General features: G+C 35.5%; 1 protein-coding gene across 1 annotated transcript in view; it reads left to right on the top strand.

The window, feature by feature from the left end:
• Nucleotides 1-21,478, top strand: part of Slh (sec1 family domain containing Slh) — a 349,840-nt gene that overhangs the window by 176,595 nt on the left and 151,767 nt on the right. The window contains exon 12 of the mRNA XM_090408533.1: nt 15,765-15,855. Coding sequence (XP_090264659.1) covers nt 15,765-15,855 — 91 coding nt within the window. The remainder of the gene's footprint in view (nt 1-15,764; nt 15,856-21,478) is intronic.

Raw genomic sequence — 21,478 nt, 5'->3', positions numbered from 1 at the left:
ATTCTCTGACTAAATTAAATAACTGTTGTAATAAATTTAGTATGAAAATCGGCAATAAAAAGACAAAGACAATGAAAATAGGCAGTAACATTGAAAGCCTAAACTGTATCCTGAAAGGTGAAACCTGTAGAACAAGTAAAACATTTCAGCTATTTAGGCAGAATTTTCAATGAAGATGACAAATTAAATACGGAAATACACAACAAAATTAGTAAAGCTGGTATTTCTTACTAGAAATCAGCTGTATACAAGACAACATTCCAGCCAATTTTAACTCATGGATCTGAGAGCTGGGTTAGAAATACATAAGTTTAGTATGACAGTCATGAAAGGATCGTTGGTTCCAACAATCCAATTACCAACATATTTTACCTTGATATGATAAAAATGAATTAAGAAGGGCTATGATGGCAAACAATTCAGTGTAGGCTGTTTAGAAGGAATGGATGCAAGCTTTTGGATGTGTGGAGTAAGTTTGAGAGAAGATTGGATTTGTATAAAAGGGGTGGCCAACACCTGAATGCTTTTGGTATCAGGAGTCTAGAAAAACTAATAATTGGTATGAGACCTAACACAGAGAGCTAGGGAAACTAAATTATAAAGGGAGGAATGGTGAGAATGTGAGTGTAAGAGTGACAATGTTATATAACTGTGTTAATGATGGGATTGGACTTTTTCATGGAAATGTTGATGAGGAGAGAATGATTTTGACTTTGTGTTTGTCTGGTTCAGACCCATCAAACACATGCAAAGATGTTTACATGTAAAGGCACTATAGAAGAATAGAGATCTCCAAGTTGTCCAGCTGTGTTATGAAGACTGCAGACAAGAACATACAGGTAGATTATTGTCTGTACATGAATGCTGGGAGTATCAGAAACAAAGGGGTAGAGTTTGTCACCTTAGTCAATATGTTTGGACCTCAGATTGTACGCATTAGTGGGACCTTGCTATCAGAATCCTTTACACTCAATACTAACTGGTATTGAGTGTAAAGGGTACAGTATTTTTAGGAAGGATAGAGAGGTTAGGAGAAGAGGGGGCATGCTACTAATGATATTGGATGACTTGAATCCAGTTAGAGTTGAGACCTGTGATTGTAGTACTACTACTAACAGTATTTCATGTGGGAGTGAGTTTGAAGCCATCTTGTGTGAGGTGGAATCTAATAAGATCAATTACATAGTGGGATATTGTTACAGACCTGGTGGATCGGTTGCTAGTGATAAAAAAAAATGCATCATCAAATAGAAAAGAGTAATCATAATGGAAGACTAATTATCCATATATGTTGGGTAGAAGTAGAATCTCATGAGAAGAATTACTATTATTATTACTATTACTATTATTACGGGCAACTCCAGGGAGTCATTTGACTCATCGAGGGAGGCCCCAAATCATATTCATCACAACTATCTGACATTCATACAGTATCTGTCATACCTCGCCTTAAACTCATTCACTGTCACAGCATCCACTACAGACTCAGGGAGCGCATTCCACTCATTCACTACTCTAAAAGTAAAGAACCCAGCTCTAACACCTTTACTAACCACACTTTTGCCCAGTTTCCATGGATGTCCCCTAGTCCTCCCACAACCAGCCCTGTTCTCAAAAATATCTTCTGAATTAATTTTATAGAAACCCTTCAGTAATTTGAATGTCTCAATCATATCTCCCCTCCTCCGCCTATCAACCAATTTTTGCAACCCACAAATCCTCAACCTGTTCTCATACGGTTCATTCCACAGACCTGCTATCATCTTGGTCACTCGCCTCTGGATCCTCTCCACATCCTCCCCATCAAGAAGAAACCTAGGTGACCAAATCTGAGCACAGTAGTCTAGATGAGGTCTTATCAAGGCCCGATAGAGAGGAACAATAACCTGCTTGTCTCTGCTTGTCAACGTATTCTTCAGCAACCAAGTGATTTGATGAGCTGTTTTGGTCACTTTTGCAATGTGTCCCCTAAATTTCAATTCCTTATCCACCAACACTCCTAAATCTCGTGCCTCATCAATTTCCCTGAGCACGGTTCCACCAATGAATGAAAATGAATTTATTGAGCTGTTGCAGGACAACTTCCTCAAGCAGCATGTGACAAAAGGAACTTGAGGTCAAAGAGTGTTAGATTTGATTATAGTGTCAGAGGATATTTCGGTTAAAGATGTTACTATTTTGCCCTCAGTTGGTTACAGTGATCAGACGGTACACTTGAAAGTGACTACGTTTATGAATGTTCCATTCAGAAAAGGTTACATGCTGAACTGCAAAGCAGGAAATTATAACCACCTGAGGAATATACTGAGTTCAGTGGAATGGGATCGGTTCCTGGATGGGAAGAATATCGACAGTGCATGGGGAGCATTTAAACATATACTTAACTGGTGTGATATCAGAATGTGTCCTGAGAGTTCGAAGAATAAATAGGGTAGGAGTCAAATGGGTGTTTAATCTTATTAAGCAAGAGATTCGTAAGAAAAGTATGATGTGGAAGGAATACCACGTGCAAAGGGATAATGTCCACTATGAAACTTATAAGCAGCATGCTAAAATAGTTCTGTTGTACAGAAAGCAAAGTCTGAGTATGAAAGAAACTGGTTCTGTGTGCTAAAAACAACCCACAAGAATTCTATCGATATATTGCAAGTAAAAGAAAGAATAAATATGAGAGGATAATTTTTCTGAATGCAGATGGCATGAAGGTTATGGATGCAGAAGAGACTAAACAAACACACGTAATAACCAGTAATAGGATGAAATATTTACTTATTAAAACTTAAGTATCATAGGACATCATCAGTACAGTTAATTCAAACAATACTGGGAATAACATACAGTTAGGGCGCATGATTACAATGTAATCCCAATATGCATGTTATAGAATTAAATTAAAATATATCTGGAGGGGAAATAAAAAATAGATTACATTAAAATAATATAATATATATAAAAATTATTTTACACAATTCTGTATGACAATTTCCCATACTTTAGGAAAAGCAAGAATGTCATTACAGTTTACATTTCATCTGTGACGTAGGGCTTCAGCACTTTCTTTATATAAATGTTCATGTTTATCTAAAGATCTATGTAGAAGTTTGGTCTTTTTCCAATGGATCCTATGGTTTGGGTTTTGAACTCTGTGTTGTGCAAGGCCAGATTTCTGTGGTTTGATAAAACAGATATGGTCTTGATGTTCCGAAATGCGTTTATGAACAGATCTACCTGTGTGTCCATAGTAAGACAATTTATAGGAGCATGGAGCGTCGTACACACCAGATAACATTAGAGGTGAAAGTTTGTCTTTAGAAGGTAACAAGTTATAGATCTGGGATAAAGAGGCAAAAATGACATCCTTATCAATGCTGAAACTAACGTTCACATGTAAAGATAAGGATGTCATTTTTGCCTCTTTACAAGGCCTTGATAAGACCTCACTTGGACACTTTGGTCTCCTGGTTTTCGTTGTGATTCTGATGTATTGGAGAGAGAGAGAGTGTGTGCAAAGGAGAGTGTTAAAAATGATATCAGGATTGTGGAATACTGATTATGAAGACAGATTTAGAATTTGTAGACTGACTAGATGCAGACCTGGCAAACAGTGATATGATTAAGACTTATAAACTTCTGAAAAGGTCATACAGGATTTCAACTGATCGAATTTTTCAATTTATGAAGGATGGGGAAAGGACAAGTGGCCATCCTTGGAAGCTGAGAATGAATACCACTAAGAAGGGGAGGTGAGAGCTAGATTTTTTCTCTCATAGGGTGGTGCGTGATTGGAATGATTGCCATTGGATGCTGAGAATGCAAGCAGTGTGAATGAATTCAACAATAAGTATGATAACTGGTGCATGTATTATGTGGCCTCCCTTGATTAGTCCCTGACTCCCTGGAGGTCTCTCTTAATAATAATAATAAATAAAACACTTGATCAAAGACCTCTCACATCTATAGAGACTATAGGTGTGAGAGTTCTGAGAAAGTTTAGGGAAGTGAACATATGGCATCAGTGGCAGTATCATATTAAAAATGAGGGTATTAGGAAAGAACTTGTGATTGTTAGCAGAGTTTGTCTCATGTGGTGTGGTTGGAAAGGAAAGTTTAACAAAACAAGTATTCTATTCCAGGATGTTAGGGGGAAAGATCCAGAGAAGACCAAGAACTAGATGGATTGATATAGTCAAAAGTACCTTTAAAAGAAAGAAATGTTAGATCTAGTAATATTTTATATTAAGCATTTCTACCCTAACTGGACTCAGATTATCAGTAATGCTCTCCTGTCTGTTCTGTCCTTTCTAAAAATATTATACCCTTTATACTTGATCTCATTAAAACATCAGACTGTGATAGCCATGGTTCATTAATGAATTATTTACTCATAAACACAAGATAAGGCCATTCATTTCAGTCTGAAAATTACAGACCATCTTCAGTGGGAAAAAAAATAGTTATTCAAGGTAGAATGCAAACAATGGATTTATTTGAAATAGAGTGAGCCACGTGATGTATATTTCCAGTAACATTATGTTCTAACTGGGGAAAAGGTTAATCATAACAGTATTTTAAATATATATATATATATGATGCGTTATTCTAATCAGACTTTCTCATATATTTGATAATGGTAGCCAGTCATTCCGAGTCAAGTTTGTGCTGTGAAGCAAGTCTTCATCACTCTCTTTAAATAAATGTTCAGATTTGTATTTACAGCAATGTAATAGGCATTTTCACACTAAAGAATGTTGTGGTCTGTGTTTACTCCATGTTGAGCCAATCCAGATTTATCGGATTTCCTGTGTTAAAATATATGATTGATGTTCTTGTAATCTCTTTTCTATTGAGCATCCAGTTTATCCGAAGTAGTATAAACAGCAGTTACAGGGAACTTGGTATACACCTTGGTGAGACATCGGAGAACATTTATCTTTTGAAGAAGGGAGAAAAGTTGGGAGTTTATTAATAAGTATAAAAGTAGCTACTAAATCATATTTCTTTAGAATTCTAGAAATCAGTTCTGAAACACCAGAAATGTATTCGATTGGAACTCGATGTACTGTTTCCTTGTTGTTTAGATTAGGTGTAGCCAGTCATTCCGAGTCAAGTTTGTGCTGTGAAGCAAGTCTTCATCACTCTCTTTAAATAAATGTTCAGATTTGTATTTACAGCAATGTAATAGGCATTTTCACACTAAAGAATGTTGTGTAGGAGTCAAACAGATGTTTTGTAGTCCTTTCTGAGAAGCCATTAAAAGTAGACTTTCAGTGAGAAGAGCAGATGAAAAGAATGTCTAGAAAAGATAATTTGTTGTCTTTTTCAATTTCCAAAGTGAATTTGATACGAGGATGTAAAGTATTTATAGTAGCTAAAAACATTGGTAGAGTTTCTTTATTGCATTATGAGGCCACACATCGAAAATGTCGTCTATATTTTGAACCCAAAATGAAGGTTGAGGGTGTATGGATGGAAAGAGGATGTCTTCTAGATGTTCTAATAAAAGTTGGCTAGAGCAGAGGAGAGTTTCAATTTAAAAAATGCCATTACTTACCTGAAGATTATTCCGAACTTTGCAGAACTGAAGGAAACAAAATTTCCTGGTGCTCATAGTATCTACAGGAACACTAGTTGATCCGTCAACTGTAATCAACTCCGAGCAGCTAAACGTGAGCTTGCGATTAATATTCGGCTTGTTGCTGATCTCCAGAATTTTATCTCCTCAAACATAGACCCACAACTTTCCAACATAGTTCTTAACGTAGCTAAACACTCTCTACAACATTCATTTAAGAAACAAAATTGAATCTAAATTGTAAATTCGATGGCCTTGTTGCCAAGCAAATTATTCCTCATTTGGTTCCAGATAATTGGGTAATCAACATTTTAAGATGCCCATTAACTGAAAGTGAAACACTTATTCTCCCAAAAGGACATGATTCCTCCATGGTTCCAAAAAAGATGCTCTATTTAGATTTCCTTTTTAGCATCGAACAAAACTTATTTAACCCTTCCAGTTGCTAATAATCTCTGCTTAGAAGTTTTATCCATCCTACTTAAATTTAAGCTTCCACCATCTAACATCTCACCAGCCGAAAAGAAAGCTTTACATTCCCTAAGACGCAACAGCCACCACCTCATTATAACCAAAGTAGGCAAGGGAAAAATTACAGTAGTCATAGATTCAGCAAATTACAAAACAAAAATTTAACCTTTTCCTCAGAACATAATCTTACTGGAAATATAACATCATGTGGCTCACTCTATTTTAAATAAACCCATTGTTTGCATTCTATCTTGTATCAACTGTTTTTTTGTCACTGAAGATGGTCTGTAGTTTTCAGACTGAAATATATGGCCTTGTAATAAATTATTGCCTTGTTTATGTCTAAATAATTCATAAAACTAGGGCATGATCCCTTTGTGCCTAATGCTGCTGGCATTTCTATATAGATATAACAAATACTGCCTGGCTTTTTCTTAAACTACATTCTGCTTGGTCTATTCGGGCAACTTTCTCTTTTCCCTACCCAAATACAATCAAAGGTTCAGTCCCAAAGCCTATATTTCACTGCTTTGCCAAATACATATCCATGCTCATCGACATTTATATCATATTTGCATACACATTCTCTCTGTTCCTCTCATGATGATCTAATTAGTCTCGAAAAAAAAAAAAAAATAATTTTTCCATGCTTCTGTTGCCAAATCCATTCTTATGCTCCCACATAAATCCAGTGTTATATCTTTCATATATTCATATTTTATTATAACTTTCTTATATTTTATTTTTAACCATACTTTATTTTGTGATGCTTCCGTAACGACTCTTATACAACTAATATCAAGGTATCCTCTTTACTTATTACTCTTTCTCTCTTATATATCTTAAACACACAGTCTTCAATCGTCTTTCGGCCTACCCTTGAATCAAATTGACATTAGACTTATTCGAGGATGGTAAGGAAGTAATCTATGAAAAGGGTTAACTTCTCTAATTCTCACTTATTATTAATTCTTTTTCAATGCAGAGAAATTTATTTGGTCACGCTCTGCCACTCCTCATCTAGATGGTTGCACGCATAACATCATGGAAAAAACAATCAGTAAGTATAACATCACCTTTTACCTACTATAGGTTTTCTAAATCAATAATTTATCTCAACTTTTAAACATGCAGCAATCGTGGTCCTCTATCCAATTCTTCTATATTAGTTTTCGATTTTCCACTTAGATTCTATTTTAGCAAGTGGTGAAATGAGAACAAAACAGGCAAGCACGTAATTACAATCAAACTAGGACATTTATTATACTAAGACAAGAAATTACAAACTTGAATAGAACATGAATTGAGATCTCTCAATTGATTTCAATGGATATATATAACTACACTTAAATTATCAAACACATTTTTAAGTATCTAAAACATAAGATCACACTCTGCTCACAACCTTTCTATTAAGGAATAATCATTGGCAATAAAAAAAAATCAGAATCCTACATTAATTAGCTGCTACCTTACTTAACTTTCAATTCAATATGCAACACATTATACAATCTAACATTTAGAGTTCCTAAGGTTCCTCAATCTTGTCGCATAACTCTACATAAATCATCTAAATCAGAACATATTCCTCAGCTACTAACATTAACTCTTAAATTCTTACACACACGTTCTCTGTGGACTATCATTAATATCTTTTACGTCTACTAAGGAACAATTGTTAATTGTTATACACACATTCTCTAGGAACTATTGTTATATTCTTACATGCCCACTATGAACAAAATTCAATACTACACACGTTCTCTTGGAACAAACATCCTAATCTAAATTGAACACGTTCCTTAGGAACAATTTCTGAATCACTACAAGTTCAGTTAAGAATATTCTCATATACATTACACGTCCCCTTTCACATGCTTGTAAGACAGAGAATTGGAAATTTTACTGAGACAGTAGATATACTTTTCTTGACATCACTTGCTCTGGATGGCACCTATCTTTCTTCCTAGGACTTCTACCTGGAAACATTCCGTCTGTTCTGGCTGCATCTATAAGAAGGCTTGTCTTCTACGGCATAATGGAAAGATTACTCAGTTTTCTGGTCATCGTAGTACAGCATGACCCTGTATTGCCGCATCTCGTCTGACTGGCTCTGGAACGGATATATCTGGCAAAATTGACGACCATAATGCTGGATACATCCGAAGCTTCCACACTCTGGAATCATCGAAGATCCAGGGCTGGAGTCAGGAAATGAGATAAGAGAGCAATGTCAGCTCTGCAATTCAGTTTTGTATCTCGCGCTCTAATTTCCCATTGGTTCCTTTCTTTTTCAACAGCACATGTCTCCCTAACCTCTGGTGCCAAAATGTGCGCTGGCAGATGTCTCCATAAGCATCGTTCGGTTATCAGCGCCAAATAGGACTCTGGTGAAAATTTAGATTGTTACATGTATGACTAACAAGCTTATGTATCCCGCCCTAGGCAATAATAGGATTAAGTTCCAAGGTCTCCGTGTGTAGTTTACATGGTGTGTATACGTATTACCAGGAATTTGCAAGAATAGCACAATTTATAACTAGAAATATTTACACTTATTTTACAATTCTGTGACACACAACAGTAAGGAATAATTCACATTAATTCTAAATAACAAAAATTGGCTGTGTGGAATGGGAGATCTTGTTAAACTCTGAATGAGATAATATTGTCTTATAAATGTTCTCATTCAGAATTTAACACCAGCTGTAAAAGAGTGCAAAGGTCCCTTACTAAATGAATAACTTCTCTAATAAATTTAGTATAAAACTTAGAAATAAAATGATAAAGAATAAAAATAAGCAGAAACACTGCGTCCCGAATGTATAACTTAGAACAAGAATAACATTTCAGATATTTTAGCAATTTTTAATGAGGAAAGCAAATTAAATATTGAAATAGATAACTAAATTAGCAAAACTGGCATGGTAGGAATAAATTTGTATGGAATAAGAGAGAAATTAGAGAAACACTATATTAGCTTAAATTAGCTGTATACAAGACAGTGTTCCAACCGATTTTAACTTATGGATCTGAGAGCTTAGTTAGAAATAAAACACTTGGTGAAAGACTGAAGACTAGAGATATGAGATTTCTGAGAAGGTTTATGGGAGTGAACAGTGGCATGCATCAGTATCAAGTTAAAAATGAGGATATTAAACAAAAAACTTGAGATGCTAAGCTTGCAAGAATTTGTTAGCAGAGTTAATCTCAGGTGTTACGTTGTCTTAAATAGAATGGAAGAGGAAAGATTAGTAAAACAAGTGTTCTTTTTCCAGGTTGGCAGGAAAAAAAACCCAGAGGAAGACAAGATGTAGGTGGATTGATACAGTAAAAAGTGCCTTAGAAGAGAGACATAAGATCTGATAATATTTGAGTCTTAACAATAGCAGATTCATTTGAATGAAAATTGTTTATCAGAAATTAGTAATGATGTAACTTTTTCTTGTAATACTATCATAATATCTGATACACCTGCTGAATCTGGTACATATATCAGGAATTTGATGATGATCAATTTATGGACAGAAATCAAATCTAACTGAATATGCTTCTTGCTAAGTTATTGCTTTTTATGTCCAGTTTAGAACTTATAAACTGTGCTTTTGTTTATCTGATATTGGCTCCTTGGTGATTGCATTTTACATAGACAGTGAATACAAATTTCATCATCATCAAGTTTCTGACATGTGTATCCTCAAGGAGTTTACAGGATATGATAGTACTACATGAAAAATTTACATCATTACTAACTTCCTATCTACAATTTTTCTCCGGATCAATCTGTTACCTGTCAAGACTCCAACATTGTCAGATCTTATATTTCTATCTTCTAAGGCACTTTTTAGAGTATCAATCCACCTATATCTTGGTCTTCCTCTGGGTCTTTTTCTTTAGCTAGTTTTATACAGTGGTTAGCTTTCTTACATTTGTCTCTGTATTCTCTAATAGTGCAGACTGACTTATTTGCCAGGAACTTTTGATATGCTTTCTTCTTTTCCTTCATTGCTGAATTTTCTTGAACCATGGAGTACTGATTTTTTCTATCCTTGCAGATAACCACATGGCTCTCTGGCTGAATCAGTCAATGCTTTCTTCAGGACTTGGCACTGAATCTCTAAGGTTTGGTTGCTGTTCCCAAACTCTCAAACTTCATTTTTTCTTGAATAATGTTTATGTATTTTAGTCTACAGGTCACATGTGAGAGCTGCTCAACTTTTATTCACTTTAGAACTTTCTTACATGTTATTCTTTTCAATATGAAATTAAATTTTATCCTACTCAAGACTAAATTGAGTAGGATAAATAAATTGATCACTTCCAATTTCAAATTCTCTGTACACTCTAGTGTCCTGCACCAGAGAGAGAACATCACTATCAACAATAACATAGTCAATGAGACTTTTCTTATTCCTTACCTCTTCTCTCCATGTGAATTTGTGCACATTTTTATGTTGGAACATAGTGTTAGTAATAACTAGTCCATGTCCTGAGCAGAAATCCAACAGGTATTTGCCATTATTATTAGCTTTGCTCTTTTCTCCAAATTTTCCCAAAACATTTTTGTATGTCTGACAATCATTTCCTGTTCTTCCTAACAAGGACCAACTTTTTATTTTTCATTGTGTCGGTTGCTTTCTCTAAAGCCTCAAAAAATTCCTCCACTTCTACCTTAGTAGAACCTTCTGTGGGACCATAGGCACAAATAAGTCTCATTCCAGTTTCCCATTCTGATATTTTCCCACATCACTGCTTGAAAATGCCTGCCATTCAAGAAGATTAGCCTCGTATTTTGTGTTGAATACTATGGCTACTCCTTCTTTTCCTTGATTTTCATTGCCTGAATATAACATTTTGTATTTATTGCTCAGAAAGATCTCACAAGTTTTTGTCTTTTTTGTTTCAGTCACTCCTATTATGTCGATATGGTACTTATCTAATTCCTCCGCTAGCTCCATTTCTTTGCCATTCAGTCTTCTTATGTTCGTAGTACCAATCTTTAACTCTGGTGATGTTGAGTTGGGGTGTGTTTTCAGATTTGTTCCAGTAGCTGACTTTTCGTTGTTTGCCCTGGTTCCCTAGTGAAAACAATGGGGACCTTGTTTAACCGGGTGACGCTCTAGCCAGCAGAAATTCTGTCATGTTGTACCATCATTTTATATTGTGGTTTAAGCCAATAAGAATACGATTTGTCAGCTAAATCCCAAATTGCCTGCCCCTCTTCATTCGTTCAGTATCCAGGTAGATACCTAACAGGATACACCATGAGAAAGTGAGGATTGGACAATTAGGTCAGAAGCCCTAGTCGGTTCTTCACATTCCTTTAAAGGCTATGTTCAGGTTTCCTCTGAGTTATGATACAAATTTCATAATTTTTAATTGCTGATCATTATTTTATTTTTCATAACATTTCTCTATTTCTTTTAATAGTTTGACATGATACTATGCAAGTGCAATACCAACAAGAAACATACCTGTCTAGCTCATTTAAATAATACAATAATTAGTTTATGTAATATTAAATTATAAGTACTTATAATTTAGCAGGTAGAATAACACAGAGAAAGGGAATATATAACACATTAGTAATTAAAAAACTGAATTTGAGAATGCAGCTATAATGAGAACAGTAGTAATATTCTGTTGAGAGTTTAACTAATGACATAAAATCTGACAGACATAGTGGATAAAAATTGCACATGTATATAGGTGGGTTTTACTCATTTGTTTCATACTTGAACAGAATATGCACTGATATTGTAGCATCTTTCTTCTGACTGACCACTGTTCTGCTTCTGAATTATGTCATTAGTTAAACTCTCAAGCAGAATATTACTATTGTTCTCATTATAACTATATTCTCAAATTCAGTTTTTTAATTAAGAATGTGTTATGTATTCCCTTTCTCTGTGTTATTTTATCTGTGTTGTGGCATTGATTTTCACATTGCTATTACCTTGATTTGTCAAGGTGATGTTATCCACTCTCCAAGCATCATGTTACAGGTTCACACTGTATCATAGATGCTTGTTGTCTAGTGAGACTACCATGCTGCTAATTGGATGCATAAAGCAGATTGGAAAATGTTCAGTGTATTGGCCTCTTGTAAAATGATATTAGTGGAAATTGCAAAGGCAGCATTGCCCAGAATTAACACACCCTGGATATCAAATGAAACTTTGATACAAGTCGAGAAAAGAACAGAAATAAAATCAAAAGTACTTTCAGCAGAAGATGATAGGTAGATCTATAGTGAATCATTCAAGCTCATCAAAAAAAAAAAAAAAAAGTGCATTAAAGATAGAAACAACTTCATCAACAGCATATGCAGAGAAATTGAAGATCACTCGAATAAAAATCAAACCAAAGACCTGTTTAGCAAAATAAGGCTGTTGAATAGAAAATTCAAACCAAAAGTATCACTGATGTCAACAATCGTATTCTTACTGATCTGACAGATATCCTTAATAGATGGAAAGACTATTGCTCAAATCCATACAAAGATAATTCAGTCTCATTCAACAAAGAAAACCCTAGAAACTTCCATAAGGAACCTTGCATTTTAAAAGAAGAGGTTGAAGCTCTAAAAAAAACTCATAAAAGGAAAAACCCTGGCGACCAAATACCAAGCAAATTTCTCGCATGTCTAGGACCCATAGGAATTGAAATTATCAGAAAATTTTGTAATAAAATCTGGAAGACAGGAGATTGGCCTGATGATCGGATAAAATCCATTTTTATCCCAATACACAAAAAAGGAAATGTCAATGAATGCAATAATTATAGAACTATAGCTTGATCTCACATGCAAGCAACATTCTTCTCTATCTTATTAAAGAAATACTTAAATATGTCGAGCAACAACTTCCTACAGAACAGGTAAGTTTTAGAAAAGGACATCGAACCAGAGATCAAATTTCTAATCTAAGTCACTTGGTTGAAAAGGCTCAAGAATTTAATAAGTAAAATGGGCATCCCAGAACACTTGACACATCTTTTAAAACAACTCTACAAGAGGATTCAGGCTGCAGTGAAGAATAATGGAAAAACATCTCAGTGGTTCAACGTCGAGAAAGGTGTGAGACAAGGATGCATACTCTCCTCTGATCTATACAATCTCTATGGAGAATATGTTATGAGAAAGGCACTTAATGGATACAATAGTGTTTTTTTTTTTTTTTTTCATTTGGTGGAAAAAAGATAAATAATCTTAGGTGTGTTGACGATACCATTCTTATTGCTAGCAGCAAAGGAGAAATTGAGTCCCTCATTAAAAGATTTGAATGGGAAAGTCTGAAATATGGTTTAAGAATTAATCGTGATTAAACAAAATACATGGATATAGATGAAAATGACAATTTCGTCCACAACATTGATTTCGTGAAGGTAGATGAATTCATTTGCCTTGGAGCTCAAATAACCACCAAGAATAGATGCCAACCAGAAATTAAAAGAAAAATTATCATGAGGAGGTCAACAATGAGGCAACTGCAGAAAATATGGAAAGACAAAACATTTCTGTCACCACTAAATCAAGACTTGTCAGTAGCTTGGTTTTATTTTCATTTATGCAGCAAGAAAGATATGGACAAGATAAAAAGCTTAGAGATGTGTCTGGAGAAGGATGTTGAGAGTCTTCTGGATGGACAAAAGGTCTAATGAAAATATAATAATTTATGTAAATGAAAGAATTCTCAAATATTTCAGTCACATTTCAAGATGTGAAAATGACAACCTAGAAAAACTTAAAAAACGAGGATGCACAAGACCAAGATGGTTGGACTAGATTAAAAAGATCACCGGACTTACTTTGGAGTTGACCACTGCTGCAACAAAAGACAGAAAGAAATCCCTTATATTTCAGGCATCGCAGAACCTATTGGCAGAATTTTGAAGAAGTATCATCTCATTCCCACATATTTTCCCATCAACAAAATTTCTCACTCGTTGTCATCTATAAAAGACAAATGGCACCTCTATCATTAGCTGGTGTTTACCAGATACTGTGTGAATATAATTTAACATACTTTGGATAAACAGGCCATTCTGTGGAAAAAAAGAATGAAGGAACATCAGTATTATATCGAATACATGAAACCCCAAAAGTCTGGTCTGGTACAACATAGTATGGACACTATATCCAGTGGGATAAAGCTTGTCTTCCACAGATGCAAGTTTAAATATGAACGTCTTTTCAAAGAAAGTTGCGAAGCTCTTTTACATCAGCCAAATTTAAATTGAAATGATTGTCTCCCCCCCCCAAAAAAAAAAAAAAAGTTTGGGAGATTCTTATCCTATGTACCCATCAAAGAAATAGTTTTTAAAAATTATTTAATAATATTTTATTAATATTAATTTTCTAGCACTCGGCAACAATTTTAATTGGTAATCCACTGACTGTTCTGTACTTTGTATTCCATTCCTTTTAACTGTTTGTTCTACGCTGATGATGTACTGTTAATTTGAGTACGAAATATTTGTACCTTTATTTCATTAAAGTCAATTACTGTGGTTATCGCGTTACGTTATTTTTATAGTATAAATATAACAACCTCTCATGATGATCGGGAAGCAGATCTCTTTTATGACCAAACCAATAACCTGATCTGTGAAACATCCAAGAATTATAGCACTCCCTTTCCATTGGAGTGTGGAGTGAGACAGGGGTGCAAATTATCACCAGTGATATTTAACTGCTTCCTTTAATATGTCATTAATGAAGTCCTGGAGAACTGTGATATTGCAGTGACATCAGCAGGAAAAAAAAATAAATCTTCAAGCAGAAAACAAATCAGATCTTCAGGAAATCATAAAGTTAGCACATACTCTTAAAAAATATGGCTTGATCATAAGTACCCAAAAATCAAAAGCAATAACAAATTTCTGTGCTGCTTCTGACCAAGAAGGAATGCTGTGGCAGAAATTGAAAAAATTCCACTCAAGGATACACCCATAGAAGAAGATGGTCATTTTAAACACCTAGGTAATATCTTTAATAAAGGTGAAAGATCGAGACAGGATCTTAGAACAAAGATTGCAAAAGCAACAACAGCACTCCAATCTAAAATCCAGAACTAAAATCTCTGTGGACAGTAAACAAGCTTACAATTACAAACAGATTACATCTTATTGACACTAGTTAATTCAGTACTTCTATACAGAAGTGAAACTCTACCCTTCTAAAAGAAGATGAAATGAAGTTGCTGGCATTTGAAATGAGGTGCTATGGATGATTCCTAAAGATACCATACACTGATTATGTCACATATTTTGAAGTAAGACAAAGAATCAGTTTTTTTTTCACTGGTTCAAGAGATTACATCATAACTAAGATTCGAAGAAAATACCTCGTCTGGTTTGGTCGTATCATCAGATGATCTAATGGTCTCCCAATGCAAGTTCTTGAATGATTTATTCCAGGAACTCAGAGGCAGACCTAGATAGCCAATATAAAAAATTAGGCAGGTGCTTCACTGCTTCACTTACAGAGCTGAAAGCAAAGTGTCAATCAATGACTGAGGGGAAGATTTCTGTGAGGAATTTCCTGATATCTACTTGATGGTCCTGGGAAGAAGCAGCATAATGTACTTAAAAGTTATAAAATATTATAAATAGCTAATTTTCAGAATATGTTTTTTTAACCTTTTGTTTGAATCAAAATTCTCTCTTTCATAGAATTATTTTTCATTGCTCTCTCTCTCTATTTTTTTTTTTTTTTAAGTCCCTTTCCTACAGTTGCAGAAGCTGTACAAGAAGAACTAGAATCATATCGAACATCAGAAGAGGAAGTTAAGAGATTGAAAGCTGCTATGGTTAGCATCATAAAATGATTTAACTTCTAAATATAAATGATGTTTTTAATAAGAATGTTTCTTGAATAACACATAACATGAATACTTTATGGTGTGGCTTTTTTTCTGTATAATTATGTTTCAATGCTTGATACAAGTGTTCTTCAGTAGTGTTTGTTGTAATTTTATTCATTTGTGTTCTTGCTGCTTGTTTGTGTCAGGTGATGGCATCCTTGAGGAAGCATGCATCTGTGTATGGAAAGCTTTGGTACGAAGTTTGAGTCCTCCCCTGGATTGTTCTCAGTAGATTTGTTGCAGCAATTGTTTTATGTGTGCTTTGAAAAAATGTGAAAGATTTGTGGACTGTTAGGATGAATGAAAAGGGCAAAAGTGTTAATGTATGTGAAAAATGTAATGATAGATTACATGGTTTCAGAGTTTGTCCTAAACAATCCACCTTGTTGGAAACAGTTTTCAATAGTTTTCTCTGAGACTTGCTTCCATGACATTGCTATCAAATGCAGTGCATCAAGAAGGGAAATCTTTTTTTGCAGTTGCACTTGCATCAGATTGGTCTTTTATATAATCAAATTCAGCTGGAATTCTCGCATGAACTTCCTTGCGATAATAAGCTTTAAAAGCTCATATGATGCCTTGGTCACATGGTTGAATTAACGATGTAGTGTTCGAAGGCAAGAAAATTTGCTTTGATTTTCTTTAACGATAAATCGTTTGTGTGTGCAGTGGTCTACTAAGAAGACAATTTTTCACTTTAATTTACACTTAACTAACCAATTGTTGAAAATGACATTAGTCATCCAAGCATTTGCACTAGAACAATAGTCAACAGGCAAACTTTTGACACCTTTAAAACACTGAGGATTTTTTCAACTCACTAGGAGCTCTCATTTCTCATCTTTCATATTAGCGCAACAAAGAACTGTCACTCACTCTTTTGAAGTTTTATATCCTTTAGTACTCTCATTTTTAAACAATAAGTATGCTCAGACATTGCACAAAAATAGAGTCCTGTTTCGTCTACATTGTAAATATTGTTGTGAGAATATTCAGCAATAATTTTTGGTCACTCGCTTAATCCACACATCAGCTGATAAAAAAAATCAGAACTTATTTCTTCACAATGAGTACGCTTGTATACAATATTCTCTCGCTTTTTCTACCTGTTAAAACCATCCATCAATTGTGGTGAAATATTCTTTGCCCATTGTTTTTGCAAGTTCTTCTGCTTTTCGATGCATCAAAAGTAGTGTTTGTAGAGAGCACCTAAAAAGATAAGTATTATTTTAAGTAATAATTGGTAAATTTGCTTGAATCTTATGTAGTATTGTTTACTTTTTGTATCTTAGTGTGTCTGTGTGATTTTTGTGTGTTTTCTGAGTTATTTCATTTAGTAATTTCATAGATACAATTAATAGCGTGCATATGATGGCGATAAGAAGAAATACAATGGCATCCAGATTGCCATCTTTGTACAAAAATTTTAATATAGAGAAGTTTATTCATTGTACCGTTTGTGAGATGTATGCTTTCAGGAGAGCAGCTGGAATCTGGTTAGACAATGATAGTGGAGTGAATGTGTTCAGAAAGTGTAAAGAATATGAGCATTTAAAGTATGTTTCAGGGCGTGAGAGTGATATCGTTGTTGAAATTCAGAATGTAGAAAATAGTGATATGATGAGAGGTATGAATAGTGATATATGCGAGGTAGTACCAGATAGCTGTGAGAGCGGTGTTGAAAGTTAGAATGAAGGTAAAAATACAGAACGAATGAATGGATGGATTAACGGATAATAAAAATGATGCGACAAATGCAATGAGTGAGATCACGTGGTCGCGCAGAGTGATACATAGGGCAAATCGGCAGCTGGAACGTTGGCAAAAATGTTTACCAAGCGTACCAACTAATAAATGGCAAAAGTATGATAAGAAAAATAAGAGTATGATCGTGAGTGTAAACAAAATGAAAGAGCTAGTGTTCTATGCAGATTCTTTAGTAAGAGTTGTGATAGATGTGAGTTTAACTAAATCGTACCAACCTGGTGGGAACATTAAGGATGTAAGTGAGTCTATTAGAGTGCAAAAGCGGAGGGTGAAAGAATTGATAGTAGTAGCAGGAACAAATGATTTGAAAGAAGACAAAATGGCTAAAAAAGAGGATTTGAAGGAATTACTTGAGGTAGCAAAAGAGAAGAGTGAGGAAGTTAGGATGGTGAGTCTGTTGCCCCGGTATGACAGTGAAGAGTATAGAAGGAGGGCCAGAATTGCTAATGACTTTATGCACGGATAATGCAGGAGGAGTGGTGTGGAATTTGTGGATGTGTGGAATGAGTTCGATGGGTGAAATGATTTATATAAGATGGATGGTTTGCATTTGAATGGATTTGGTATGCGGAGACTTGAAAAGGTGTTGTTGAATGAAGTGGATGTGCAGAATCAGGGAAACTAGAGTTAGTTTCCCTGAATCTGCTTGTCCTTCTTACCCGAGTGTGTAGGAAGGACAATAAATCAGAATGGGATAGTTAGTATAAGGCATCAAAATAGGGATGGGATAAATGGGTTTCTGCAATTCATGTATACTAATGCCAGAAGTATTAGGAACAAGAAGGAAGAATTTTTGGCCTTGGTTGGCACTTCCAGGCCACAGGTTATTGGCATTAGTGAAACATGGCTGACAGAAGATGATATAGCGAATGGGATTGAATGTGAGGGGTATAGTGTGTTCAGGAGTGACAGGAAGAATAAAATGGGGGAGGAGTGTTATTGATGACAGCTGATGAGCTGCAGCCAAAGAGAATAGAAGTGGAACTGCAGGATAGAGAATAGAGCACATTGAGGCTATTTGGTGTGAGATTGAGGCTAGCAGAACAAAATATACAATTGGGTGCTGATATAGACCAGGTGATGAAATAGATGGTGGAGATAGTGTGCATAAGCAAATAGAAGAAATGAGTGAAAGGAGGGTAATTATTATGGAGATTTCAACTATGGTAACATTGATTGGAAGGAGGAGAGGACACATGGGAGGAAGGAATTGGATTTTATGCAGTTATTAAGGGATAACTATCTGCGACAGCATGTAATGGAAAATACTAGAGGTCAGAGAGTCCTTGACCTAGTAATTGCATCTGAGAATTTGGCTATAATGAATATGACCACAATTAGTGCCATGGCATGTAAAACTGCAAGGGCTGAATGTTGATAGTACAGGGAGGCAGTTAAGAAGTGTTTGCAGGAGGCAATGGCTGAAGAACACTTGTACCTAGAGTCCGAATAATAAATCAAGTAGGGATTAAATGGATGAATAACACCATTAAGCTTGAGCTGCAAAAAAAGAAACAACTGTGGCAGGAATTTAAGGAAAAAGGTTACTGACAGGCACATGAACGGTATAAAACGCAGGCCAGAAGGGTAACAAGTGTGGTAAGAAAAGCAAAAGCGGATTATGAAAGAACATTAGCCAAGCAGGCTAAGAAGAATCCCAAACAGTTTTTTTGATATGTTGCAAGTAAAAGAAAAAAATGTATATGGCAGAATGATTTTAGAGAATGCCGATAGGGAGATAACCGAATCATTTTATATAGTGGAATTACTGAGCGAGCACCTTGCAAGAGTATATCATTCAGGCGGTGACATTGCAGGAATGAAAGAACCAATGGCTTATACGGGAATTGTGGTGAATAGTCTATTACAAAACCTCAATGTCGATACATCTGTGGGATTGGATGGTATACCAGCTCATGTCGTACGTTAAGCGGCTAAAGAATTGTCAGTGCCCTTGACCATTTTGTTTAATTTGAGTCTCGAGTCTGGGTTAGTCCCAAGGGAGTGGAAAGAGGGGAAAATAGTTCCACTGCATAAAGGAGGTTCCAAGACTGCTGTTGTAAATTATCGACCAATCAGCATATCAGGAATAGTTGTCAAGGTCTTGGAGAAAATAGTCAAGTGGAAAATACAGGATTGGATAGATGAAAATAGGATACTGTATGGGGGACAGCATGGTTTTGTGAAGGGTAGATCATGCCTCAGTAACTTGCTCACGTTTTATAACACAGTGACGGCTGAACTGGATAGGGGTAATGGGTTTACAGTAATACTACTGGACCTTGCTAAGGTCTTTGACAAGATACCACATGGAATTCTTATCAGTAAACTGCAGCATATGGGGATAGATATAGGGTTGGTGAGATGGGTAAGAGGGTGGTTGATGGAGAGATATCAGAGAGTGGTTTATTCAGCAGTAGAGTCCAAAAGACAGCCTGTGACTAGTGGTGTGCCACAGGGTTCTGTTCTTGGACCACTACTTTTCAATTTGTTCATTAACGATATAGGAAATGATCTGAGAGGAAGTGTTCATTTGTTTACTGATGATGCAAAGTTGGGTAGAGCAATAATGAGTTCACAGGATGTCAAAATTTTACAAGATGATTTGGATAGTTTGGAGGACTGGGCTAAGGAGAATGAATGTGAATTTATTGTGGCAAAGTGTAAGGTTATGCATTTTGGGGTGAAAAGATTAGCAGCAGTATATCACATTGGTGGAACCGTACTCCAGGAGATTGACGAGGCCAGGGATTTGGGAGTGTTGGTGGATAGGGAGTTGAAGTTTAGGGGGCACATCGCAAAAGTGGCTAAATCAGCTCATCAAATCACTTGGTTGCTGAAAAATACTTTAACAAGCAGAGATAAACAGGTTTTGTTCCTCTGTATTGAACCTTAATAAGGCCCCATCTGGACTACTGTGCCCAGATATGGGCGCCAGGGTTTTTTATGGATGTGGAGTAGGTGGAGAGGATCCAGAGACGAGTGACCAAGATGATAGCAAGTCTATGGAATGAACCTTATGAGAACAGGTTGAAGATTTGTGGGTTGCAGAAATTGGTTGATAGGTGGAAAAGGGGTGATATGATTGAGACATTCAAATTACTGAAGGGTTTCTATAAGATTATTTCAGAAGATATTTTTGAGGAGGACTGGTGATGGGAGGACTAGGGTCCATACATGGAAGCTGGGCAAGAGTGTGGTTAGCAGGGGTGTTACAGCTAGGTTTTTTACTTGGAGAGTGGTAAATGAGTGGAATAAGCTGCCAAAGTCTGTTGTGGGTACCATGACTGTAAATGAGTTCAAGATGAGGTATGATAGATTCTGTGTGAATGTCGAATAGTTGTTCTTGACGTGATGTTAGGGCCTCACTCGATGAGTCTATGGACTCCTTGGAGTTTCCCGTAATAATAATAAATGATAATAATAATCAAAGGCCCATTAAACGAAGCATTCTTTTCACAAATATTACTAAACCAAATTTTTAATGCTGATTCAACTTGATTATCCTTACCAGATCAGGCTGTCTTCCGATCCATGTTCTCATTAATAAGAGCTGAAGTTTCAATGTTTGATCTGTTTTTTAAGATCTTACACAAGAGTGGTTGTGAAATTTTTAAATGTACAGCTGCACTATGCTGACTCATTTTGGGCTTATCATAGCACTCCAAAATTCTTTGCTTTTCTTGAAAAGATAAATCTTTCGTTTTTTTTTTTTTTTTGCTTCTGCCATAATGCTAAGGGCTGCTTTAAAGTATTTAAAATCATCACTTACTGAAAGAGAACATAAGAAAAGTCTCATTGA

This window comes from Typopeltis vanoorti, chromosome 18, assembly GCF_054136105.1.
Source record: "Typopeltis vanoorti isolate ZY-2024b chromosome 18, IOZ_Tvanoo_1.0, whole genome shotgun sequence".
Classification (NCBI taxonomy): Eukaryota; Metazoa; Arthropoda; class Arachnida; order Uropygi; family Thelyphonidae; genus Typopeltis; species Typopeltis vanoorti.
Note: the sequence above shows the minus strand (reverse complement) of the source record. Positions and strands in the feature narration are given on the sequence as shown.